Below are 12190 nucleotides of genomic sequence, written 5' to 3'. Positions count from 1 at the left end.
GTGTGAGAGGCTCTCATGAGAATGTATACACCCACAAACACACAAACCCCCGACAACACCTACACACATCCATCCATTCATGAGCGTCTAAGCTTTTAATTAGGTAACCCTACCTCTCCCATGCCGCTGTGATCACAGTTGTGGACCCTGGAGGGAGAGGTGAGCTTTAAATCTGACCAGGCTACTTTGTTGTAGACTTTCCGCTAGCTTACAGCGCAGAAGGGAGTGAGCGTAGTGGCCTCCAGCCCAAGAGGAGGCAGGCAATGTACCAAAGACCACAGCACAGATATTAATGGGGATTTCAGCAGGGCTGCTGTTCAGTGGGCCTGACATCAACACAAGAGCAGGACTGATGCAGACTATTTAGCATGATTAATAGCGGATCCCGTTGGGAGGTCTGTAGCATGCTTTAAATTATCTGTCCTTCTCCGAGATTTTCTATACTGTATTTCAACTGAAATGTGGTCTTTGCGAGACAGTGAGTAATACCCACTGAGCGTCTATTTGAGGGTTAAGATAAATCAAATGCAGAGATACAGAGATAGAACAATAAAAAGCATCAGTTCTATATGTGGCACCCAACTGTGTTTTGGTCATTATCGTCACTGTAACAGCACACGGTGGATTGAAGGGAAAGTTGCTCTCACTTTGGCACCAGTTCCAGGTCTCCTTCCAGACCCTCTCCATGGGTTATTAGCAACGCTGCTCTAGGGAGTACCATTCCATTCAAGACCTTTCTACCCATAAATCACTGCTCACGGCAAACTTAACCAGCTGAGAAAAAACAACACCCTGGTTTTCTTAATTCTATCCAATACAGTCTGATATAATGCATTTGCCTTTCTTTTGATAGGAGTTTAATTACGAAATACCGTGTGAACATTATCTAAACACACCAGACACAGAATCAAATACCTTTGTGTGATTATTTAATCTTTGAAAAACACCCACTCTCAATGCTACATTGTCATGTGGTTTAGATTATTGATTTTTACGATGAAACTATAAATGCGGCTGGTGACTTGGCCAATTATGCGTTTCTTCCATCAATCAATTACATTTTTTCCTCAACATAAGGAGGTGTTGTGAACGGACAAACGTGTGTAAGACAATAATTCACTGATTAAGTCGTAATGAGAGCAGAACACATTGAAGGAAAAATAGCCCAGGGCACCACCTCCACAATGTGGACATTGTCCACTGACATTGTGACTATGGAAGGTCTGCAAATCCCCGCGTGTCCACATGGAGCAGGATTCTTCTCATTAACTGTCCAGCTCTTATACGGGACTTGTTATATTATAATGTGCACATATTGCAACAATAAGCATAATGACATTGCAGGGAATTAATTAATCAAATTTGAATTATATTGGTTTTATCGTACAATTACACATCACAGCAGAGGAGAACTTGGGTTCAAAGAATATTTACATTAATTTTACTTTGGCTTTGTATTTCAGATTACATATTATTTAGTGGTGTAGTTTGCCCTGCCTGTGGGTCACTACCACTGACATTATATTATTCAGCTGTTCAGTTATTCTTGTGCAGTGGCTCAGAAATCTTGCCATATACTTTGACTGGATGTGGTGCGACAGCATTGCCCAGTAAACCCACAGATTAAAACTCCTGCCCCCCACATCACTGTTGTCTTCTCTACTACAGCGTCATCTTACTACCTATGCATTGTTTCACTACTTAGACCTACAATTAGACAGCCTTTCTTTCCTTTCGTGTGCCCGCATCTGTAATTAGAAGCTTGTCATTTCCGGGCGTGGGACTGAGGCCCGCTTGTCTTTAATTAGCTGGACTACTCAGTGCCCACAGCCTTGCTGGCCTCCTCAAAGCCTGGTCGGGATGAAGCTCAGGGATCTGAAGGGTAGATGGAAATGGTTCTAGGAACTTAGAAGGCTTGGAGGTTCAGGCATTAATCCGATCTAACCATGAGAGTAGAACGAGTATTCCTATTCTGTTCTGCCTTTAACTACATTTTACACTCCAAGAAAGCATTGACATTTGTCCCCTAAATCCATGGCAAGTTCGTTTTCCATACCTCTCCAACTCGTATAACATGGGGGATATAAGGCATAATGCATGGAAAGCGGGCTAGTGCCATACTTCTACATGCAGACAACAGGGAATGGCCTGAGGTTAAGACATTTAATTTCCACTGAGGACAAGAAAGGTTTTAGCATTTCAAAGATGATTCTCTTCATCATCTTCAAGCCAGAGGAACAGCTTATTGAACCAGAACATCAATGCTGTTCCATTTCATTAACTAAGCTTTCATCAGGGAGAGGGAAAGAGTGAAAAAAGGGAAGATATATTGATGGGTCTATCGGCAGGCGTGGCTAATCTTGCTCTTCAACCAATCTAAACATTGCTGTGTTGTGGAGAAAATCAAGAAATAATTGCAAAGGGTAGCCATGTGATGAGGAAGTATATGTCTTCGCAAGTGGGGGTTGGCAGAGGAATAACATTGCCTTCTCTCTTTATATCCCTGCAGCGTTGACTGCTGGAAGTGACACTAATATGACTGACCTCACCACAGAAACCACTCTCTCTCCCCGTCTATCCTCTTCACCATAATTGCCCCCGGCCCTAATTCCTCGACCCGTTCTGCATCAGTGGCAAGCCGCCACCAAGACCAACATATTCACTGTCCTTCCATCCAATCCCCATCTCCAATGCACGATGCCTCCTCCTTCCTTCCCTTCTTCTCTCACCTGACTCCCCTACACTCCCATTCGTTCGGCGTTAAATGGCCCCTGTGTTCCTCTGATTCTCAGGAGGGTTTAGAGGTGATCCCAGCCCCCAGTTCCTCTGAATGGTTTATTTCTGAATGTTCACACACTGTGACCAGCTGCTTTATATTCCAACTGTGTTAATAAGACTTTTGATGGAGAGGGCCACAGGAGACCCACAGATATTCCATAGGTTCAAATATAGTACTGCATATCTTAAAACATGACGGAAGACAGGCCTCCGGAGAAACGCCACTCGTATAGGGCAAATTAAATCGATTGCTGTTGAGCTCCCATGTGCTCAACTCTACAGCTGTTATAGATTTTTTCGTTTTTTTATTAGAAATCAATCAGCTAATTGAGAGAGAATAGTTGAAAGTGATGACCGTGTAGTACTAAAGCTGAGGGCTATTATTGCAATGAGGCTGGGCTAAATTGCATTTGAATCAAGCTGCACAGTGACCCGAAATGGGAATGAATTCAGAATAGCTGTCCAAGGCGCTGTAAACGAAATGTTTGGCAGACTGAACAGTGTAAAACTGAGACTCATAACAATATCCTGTCTTACCGTGGACGGTGAGCGTGGCCGATGCCTCCGCCTTGCCCACCATGTTCTCCACCACGCAGGAGTAAGAGCCGACATCAGCTGAGGTCAGACGGCGGATCTTCAGGGTGTGGTCCTCACGAATCTCGTATCTGGATTAAAACCGGGATCAATGTAATGTTGTTACATACACAAAAACGGTATTTACACTGATTCAATGCGTCAGCTGACGACATAGAAAAAAGCAAGCATTGGATCAAACAAAGAGAGGAGGAGGGTGCGGGAGAAAGGTATTGTGTGATGAAAGGGGACCGATTGATGGGTCATACCTTCCTTTGGGCAGGTCACCGTCGTCTTTCCTCCAGCGCACGGTGGGAACTGGGTCACCACGGGCCTCACACCTGAACTCTACACTTTGGTCCACTAACACCACCTGGCTGCTCGGGCGACGTACAAAGCTGGGACGCTCTGCACAGATGGAAACAGCACACACGTATAGTCAGAGTACGGACCGGAAGTAGTGGAATAATGTTTTGATTGAGTGAAGGTTAGTAAATGTGTTGCTTTGATATACATAATAAATCTCGGTCCTGTTCTTTGTTGTCAAACTTTACAGCTAAGTTGGAAATAAAATTTAAAATTGAATAAAATCCATTGTATAAAGCCCTCTTTAAGTTTTAGTTGTAGGCCCTTTGAAATTGATGACATAATGTGAGCTAATTGAATTGAGTTTTTATACAGAGCCAAAAAAAAGGGCACGGTAATTGCCAATTTAATTTTTAACACAAGTTAAAAAAGGCAAAAATACAGTCTAGACTACATGGACTATACTACAGAGGTCACAAGACACGATTGAGAAGAGAAAACAGTTACTATTTGTGGTACAGTATATGCTTTTAATTACACATGACAAGACAGTAAAAAGACTTGACACTGAACATGACCTGACACAGAAAGTCTAACCTCTTGTGTCATCTTGTTAACCCCATCACCTTCGAGTCCAGCTCTGACTCTCTGGACACCAACTCAGTACAAGGTCACCAATGTTTATTTTCTATATTGTATAAGGTTAGATACTAATCCTTCTATTTACTCACACATACCATCAGACTTGGTCCAAAACAATAACCATGGTGGTTTATGATTAACCAGAGTTCCTAGGTAACGATGCTCACTCAGATGGACAAACACAAAAGCCTGGCCTTGTTTAAGCCCTGACAGTATTATTTCAATATTATTATTTATCTTCATGAAGCCAGCATTGTTGTTGTTCCTTCTGACAGATTATAAGAGGTCACTAAGGAGAAGAGGTGAAGAAGATAAAAAAAAAAAAAGCTGACGATAAAATCAGGAGTCTGGACATGCTCTCTGCTCAGGACACAGGAGAGTATCGGGGTCAGAGGTCATTCATGATCAAATGGGGTGCAGCTGGTCATAGAAGAGAAGCAGTGTGGGATTCATAGTTAAGTGTGAGATTGGAGGTCATCTCACACTCTATCTGATAAAGGTCAGTGACACCATTTAGCTCCCTGGCAGATTGACAATCAATGCTTAACATCTGGATCGGGTTTCTCACCACAGACAAACAGAAACAAATGTGTGTGCATGTTTTGTGGGTTGTTTATGGACAGATTCAAGAAGACAGCACATAGAGAAAGAAAGAAAAAAAAAGGTTAATCACCAAGCACTGTAAGTTCAGCGATTTCACTTTCACGTTCTCCGACCATGTTTGTGCCGACGCACACATACTTCCCAGCGTCACTCTTCCGGGCATTTGTGATCATCAGCTTCCCTCCGCGTATCTGAGGGAATAAGACGAGGAGGTGAGAGGCTTATCCTGGAGAGGAAAAACAAGAATATTAGAGCGTGAGAGTCACTTGGGGCCTCTGGCCGACGCCGAGAAAACAGCAAACAGCAAACAGCATAGCTCAAACATCACAAAACATTTCCTGATTGCATTTAAGAATGGCTCTGAGCACTTCCACTTTCCAATAAGCCATTACGACACAATGATGAAATGTACTCACAAACACATAATGGCTTGGTGCTAAAGAGGGCTTTTGCTCTGAGCTTATAGAGATAAACTGGACTACTCTATCTCTCTAGCCATTTTTTTCCTGTTCCCACTCAGCTTCCACTTGAAGTCTAAATCACTATCAGTCGGCCTGTTCCTCCTCAGGGTAAACTGAGCCAAAGTACGCTTTCCCAATCCAACACAACCACCGCTCCCTGAGGGAACACCTGCAGCACTGCAAGAATTGTCCAGTAGCCTCAAAGAGCTGCAGGACAGTTTGGGCTATTATCTTGGAGAAGGTTTTTAAAAGAATAGGTTTCGTGGATTCATTTTTTTTTCTGTGTGTGCATACAACTACAAGTGAGAGCAAGTGAACATGCATTCAAGCACACATGAACAGCACACACACACGGCAGTGAATGTGTGTTTGTCCAGGTGAATGTCATGTCTGTTATTTCCCAGGGCTTTGATTACAGGCCAGAGGAGGTGCTTTGTTCTCAGGCAGTCAGAAAGGCAGCCCCGGCCCCAGCACAGGCCCCTCAACCCTTCTCTCAGCTCACAGCCATGCCAGTCAGCGCAGACACAGACAATAGTATGGTGCACCAATGATCTCTTTGCCTTGATGGGGGCTTATGGTTTTAAATGCACATATCAGCCTGCGAGACCAGGACCACCACCTGCAAGCATGTAATCGATACCCTCTTTAGAGTGCCACTGACAGAGCTTGACACACAATATTGACAATGCGTGACTCCCATGTTAAACTCAAGCCCTCCCACATGTGTGTTCACTTGAGAGCTACAGTATGATACTTTTCTGTAACTCTCCATCACTGAATTTCACATGCAGCCAGGTTTTCATTACTTGCATGTGATGAACATACTTGTGTGTATGGATATTAGTTTCTGCAAAGTCGCCAGGCTAAGTCTAAGATTCTTGAAGGACAACGTTGCAATCAGACACATTCTTTTGCTTCAGAGGCATTCTTCAGCCCATCAGCCCTGTTTACTATTCATGGTAAAGCAAGAGGACAGAGGGACTTGAAGAGACTGTGGAAGGCTGGCTTATTTAGGGCACCCCGTGGTGCTGGAGGGGTTTGAAGTATTATTATGTTACTGTTTGTTTGAGGAAAGGCTTAACAGCTAAAACACTGTGACACTCACAAAGGCCCAAGGTCAGGACAGACCATGCAGCAGAGAAAAAGGGGGGTGTACCGTTGGGTCCACAGAGCATTGACATGAGGATCCACTTAAGGCCCCGTCTACTCCATCTATATTCTTACTCCCGTATGTCTGTGGCGGTTTCCAATTCTCTGCAGAAATACTTGGAGTGCCAGAGCAGCAGGGACTCTAAGAGCAAGTAAATGAATGGAGCAGCGGCCCACTTTTTCTCTGCATGCATGTCCTCTCCACACAACACAGCAAAGCACACAGGCGGCTGAAAGCCCCAACAATCTGACCATTATCCCTGCATTACAGGGAGATGGCTTGATCCTGTTGCCTTTTGTCTCTATGTCATTTGGCAATGCTGATAATGGAAAATAAAGCCTCTATTCAACATGTATTCTGTTGGTATTCACACAGCAGTTCTTTTTACAGGCTGACAATTAGCCACAGCAATTACACAAAAGGAGGAGGACAATGTGCTGCATTGAGGTCGTTTATGATGTTGCCAACACACTCTTGCTCTCGCAGACAATGGTCTTGGTTTGAATACTGGCATTTTTCCTGTTTGTTTATTTATCCTTTACTCATTGTTCCTGAAAGACCTATTTGACCAAGGTTGAGAGCGATGAGGCCAGCTGCTGATAATGGCACAGCAGCATTACAGGGTAATAGCCCTGCCTCACTCTTTATGGCGCGGTGGGAAACTTTTCAAAACCGCCCCACATGAAGTCATAAATATATGCGAGATGACACACAGCTGCCTACAATGGAAAGAAAACCAAAGGGGTTTCTTCTGATGTGTCTGCCTCTCTCTGAAGTTCATTCCCCTTCATGCTGCAGCCACCAAAGCCAGGCCGACCCATCCCAGTGAAGTGCAGCACAGAGAGAAAATGGTTTAGGACCTCGCTCTGATCACCAGGGATCACCAAGGAGACTGCACGTTCCAGCACGTTGCACGGTGGGAGGAATGAACTGAACCAAACAACAATGCAGGCTGGATGAAGGGGGCCCATTGACGAGCTCAGCTGTTCATCACATTATAAAGATTCCACCCTCTGCCTCCCTCTCGAAAGTCTGACATTCACTGGCACCAAAATGTAACATACCGTAAACAAACTCTGCACATCCTATTTCTAATACAACTTGATCTGTGAACATGGGTATCCACAGGAGACCGTCCAGACTCCTATTACACATACTTACACAATAGCATTACATGACGTCTAGCGCTGCTTTAAAAAGTCAGTGAGGTTTTGTGTCTGGCAGGAAGTTTACAGCGAGCAACACCAGCTGGTCCGCGTAGCTCTGTTAAATCTTCCAGACCGTGTTTTCAGTTCCACAGAAAGCCCATCACTGCTGCAGGCTACATGGACATTACTATGTCATTTAGCCTGCATGTCCTTGGAGTAGACATTCAGATGTCTACTTCAAGGATTTCACCCATCAGTGCAGAAAATCACATGTGCAGCATTGACAATAAGTCATCACTTCCACCATGCAGGGGGTAAGATGGGTGTTTTTACCAACATTATTTATAAACAATAGAAACGTGTGTGTGTGTGTGTGTGTTCAATGGGGATAAAATGCAATTATGGGGAAGGCCATGTGAGCGAGAGCCATGCATCAACTGAGTTGAACCTGGGCTGCTGTGCTGTACATGAGGTAGTTTGCCATTAGAACACAACTGAAAATATTTTTTCCCTACACTAATGTTGGGCATTTGATCTTGCTCCTCCTTAAAATAAAACATTATTTCTCTTTTTCAGTTTTGTTCATCACCTATAGCAAAATAGCAAATAACCTCATGCTGTTTTGTTTGATTTCCCCTAAAATACCAATATAAGTGTAACAGTAGGCACAAATAGGTCGTTAGGTGTGAATGCAGCAAACGCATGCATGATCCAAATGTGTAGAAACATTAAACAAACAGTGACTTCAAAGGCCACAAGAGTTAATTATGTAGCATAGAGGTTCCATGCTTTTGAGTAACTACTGACTTAACTCAGGGACAGATATGATTTGATTCCCTTTAAACTAGATTATGCACTTGTTTCTTTCAATTATGCTGCTCAGCGGCCAGACACGGACTCTAAATCTTCTGCCTGTGCAGCTTGGAAAAAAAACACAGAAGACGGCTACTCACGCTATTCGATTTTGAGATCAGGGCTCAGTGCATGCAACCTCAACTGGCCCTCATGTCATGTGCAGGCAGCACATGACATGAGGGCAGTTTCAATTTACCAGGTAACGAAAATGTTTTGTACACAACTAGCCCCTGCCGTATTTCAGCATTATGCTACAGGGATTCAGAGTTGAGCGTCGCTATTAGTATCTTACATTAATTACCCAGGGATAATCTGGTTGTCCGTGACTGTACTGTGAAGTTCGCCATCGGCAGCATTTGGGGGCCAAACCATTTGAGTGCTCAACTACTTCTCAATGAGCAACCAGCACCATAAAACAGGGTTCCAGAGCCACAGCTAAGGACTTCACCCTCACTACCTGTTTGTGCTAGCTGAGTGCCGAGTCAGCCTGCACTGTACTAAAGCACACATCCAATCAGTACAGTCGGATGAAAAACAGTTTCCCCCTAATCAAGGAAAACAAGTATGGACCCATAATTGTGTTTGGCTAAGACAGTTTGAGTTAGGACTATTCAAGACCTTTGGTAAGTAAGCATGTGGAGCTGATTGATGATGCTGTACCGGCTGTGCTGCTGTTCTAATTAAAGCTGAATAATTGGTGGTTTGGTTGTAAATCAAATGTAGTTTGGATCGGCACTGCTGCTGCTTAGTGCAACTTTCTCCTCTTTGATTTCGGTCAGCTTGTTTCTCCCTCCTGATCTACGCTCCTCCTAGTTGATTTCAGCAGCAGGTCATCCCTAATCAATGCACTGCTGCTGACCGAAGGGAGCAAGACTGATTCTATCTCCCTCAGTCATTAGAGGTTGTAGCCACTGAAACGGACAGCTCTGGCTTTTGGTAATTGCGATATGTGAATAATGAGGCAAACAAATCAATCTTTCAACAAACACAGAATTGGTGGGAAGGATTTGACCTGCATCACCATCTCATACGCACATCAGCCTTGTCTACAAAGCAGTCTTCAGGCATTCAGTACCCTACGTGTCCGCAGTAACAATGTTAAAGTTACTGCCCTTTGCATAAAAAAAAAAAAAAAATAAGTCTTACAGTGATTCTCTCATCTCGGTCGTCGATATTTGTTCCATCTTTTTTCCATGATATCGTGGGTTCGGGATGTCCACGTGGAGGCTGACACTCCAGCACCGCCGGCTCTCCTGCTGCCACAATCACATCTGCAGGGTTTTGTCTGAAGTCATCACGTAGAACTGCAAGAAAACAGAGAGGAGAAGAACTAATTAACTAAATGTCAGTGTATCCTCCTTTTGGGAAAACACAGCGAATTAACAGTAAAAAAAAAAAAAAGATCATTTAAGAAACAAAAAACTAAAATAATATACCACCTTAAGCTGTTCCTACATTTAGAAAACCAAAGGCAGCTCATAAAAGGAGCAGGCCAGATGTTTTGTAACACATAATTAGTTCTGCACAGATGACACAATGTTATGAACACATTACTACTGATTTGTCATGAAAACAGTAACAACCACAACATGTGTTTACAGCATTGCCAACAAAAAGGTTTGTATAGCGTGGGTACACAGGCTTATGCAGTTGCTATTCAATGGCCTACTTGCTCACGTATATCCTTTCTGTCAATACGCTTCACAACAGCAATAATGAACACATATTTATGCCCATCAACATCTCTAATAGCAATGACCTTCCTCTTTGTTGATCGAACCACACAGACCTTCATGTAATACCGCACACACACACGCATACACACATCTAAGTATACAATGATGAGCACCTCTCCATCATCAGCTCTTCATCTCTCCCTGATGATTGATATTTACATCCCCACGCTCAGACACTCATTCTATCTTCACATTGATGAACATCTAGATCTAATCCGCTGCCTTCCAAAGGACTTTGGTATGATGTGATTCTTATTTGCATTGATTTTCTCCGCTGAAGGTAATGTGGAAAAAAAAGATGACACAGCCATGGATTTTCATTATTCCACGATTCCTAGTTCTCATTTGTTGGTAAAAATGTGATAGTGAATAGACGTGAAGGTTTAAAGAGATGAACTGAGTAATTCAGATTTTTATTTGGGGCTTTATGCAAAATTACAATACCAGCCTCACCTAAAATCAGAAATCGTTCCCTACCGGCCTTTTTAAGAATATCACATCAATATCATAAAAAATAGCAGATCAATGCATTTCTATTTTTTGAGGGGCAGAGGAACAACATATCTCTGGACCCCATATCGTTGGTGTTATAGATAAACTGAAGGTTTATGAGAGGGAAGAAAGTAATGAAAAAGCCACAGGCTACCTTCTGCTGGAAGGTGCCAGTAATCATTTCCCCAGCTTTACTGCATATACGTTTACAAACTTATGAAAATAGTGCTTGTAAATTTAAAGCTGGAATTCAGGCCACACACACACACACACGCAGTGTGTGAACTGTTGTCCCTTTTACCGTGTGGAAGAGTAATGTGAATAGATAGGGTTGTGTGTGTATTGGGGATAAAGCCGAGCTTTTGCAGTCTATTGTCTCACACTCCCCAGCTTGCTCCAAAGTCACTTCAGTCACAGATCGAAGTCAGATTTACCCCGGGACCCCCTTACCTACTGACAGCCAACAGATTCCTGACTTAACCCCCTTAAGCACTTAACTGGACAGTGTAGAGTCCAGATACTGCCCTCTGCTTCTTGTAACGTACAGGGGGAATCCTGTTCAACAGTAGGAATGGAGTGGTAATAGCTTCCTCAGTCCATTACCCCATAATCACACACACACACATACACACACAATTCTCAAAAATAGAAATAGTTTGTATCATATACAATTCAAAAGGATACATCTGATATTGTGCCACTCATATACATACCCCTTATCAGGAAGAGGTATAGATCTACAGACACATGCATAGATGAATAACGCTTATGTGTGTGAGCAGCCTAAATCTTCTCTCACACTCACTCTGATCCAACTCAAACTCAGCAGTGCAGCTGCGTGGTGAGTGAGCTCATTTGGTATGGTTAAAAGCAGATACAGTCACGCAGGAATGCAAACGTAAACACCAAACATCCGATCCCTGAGAGCAACAGCTCCATCTGAAGAAACTCTGTCTCTAGATGTATCAGCCACGTCAACCTGTTATTGAAATAGTTGGCCTTGAGAGTCAAGGTAAGTCAAAAAACAAAGATGCCAGTCAGCCCTGGCTCATGTCAGATTTAAAAGTGCATTTTATTAAACGTTCAAACATCTCTCTTTCTTGTTTTACTACGTGAGTGTAACGGTACACATGCTACATCGTCTGTTGACAATATTTCATCAGAATCCTCTTAATCAAGAATACATACACTTAATAAATGAAGTCAAGCGCATGAAAGAATTCCCGTTTGTCCAGTACGGCTAATGCGGAGCTTGTAATATACGCTTGGGGGAGCGAGTTCAGTAACTTTAACTGTGACATTAAGTGCACGCGGTCTCCTCTATCTCTCTATCTGCCTCCCCTGCTGGCCTTACTGGAACCCTTTCAGCTAATATGCAGATGCATTTGTCCCTCTGGAAAAATAAAAAAGGGAAAAAAGGCAAGAAAGGATGCTGTATCGAATAGC

General features: G+C 43.2%; 1 protein-coding gene across 1 annotated transcript in view; it reads right to left on the bottom strand.

Moving 5' to 3' along the window:
• The window catches only part of robo1 (roundabout, axon guidance receptor, homolog 1 (Drosophila)), a 121350-nt gene that overhangs the window by 31319 nt on the left and 77841 nt on the right, over nucleotides 1–12190 (bottom strand). Inside the window, exons 3-6 of the mRNA XM_034549150.1 lie at nucleotides 9663–9820; nucleotides 4973–5093; nucleotides 3621–3759; nucleotides 3316–3443 (exon numbers count right to left, since the gene is read on the bottom strand). Coding sequence (XP_034405041.1) covers nucleotides 3316–3443; nucleotides 3621–3759; nucleotides 4973–5093; nucleotides 9663–9820 — 546 coding nt within the window. The remainder of the gene's footprint in view (nucleotides 1–3315; nucleotides 3444–3620; nucleotides 3760–4972; nucleotides 5094–9662; nucleotides 9821–12190) is intronic.

This window comes from Cyclopterus lumpus, chromosome 13, assembly GCF_009769545.1.
Source record: "Cyclopterus lumpus isolate fCycLum1 chromosome 13, fCycLum1.pri, whole genome shotgun sequence".
Lineage (NCBI taxonomy): Eukaryota > Metazoa > Chordata > Actinopteri > Perciformes > Cyclopteridae > Cyclopterus > Cyclopterus lumpus.
The sequence above is the reverse complement of the archived record's forward strand: the minus strand, read 5'-3'. Positions and strand labels throughout refer to the sequence as shown.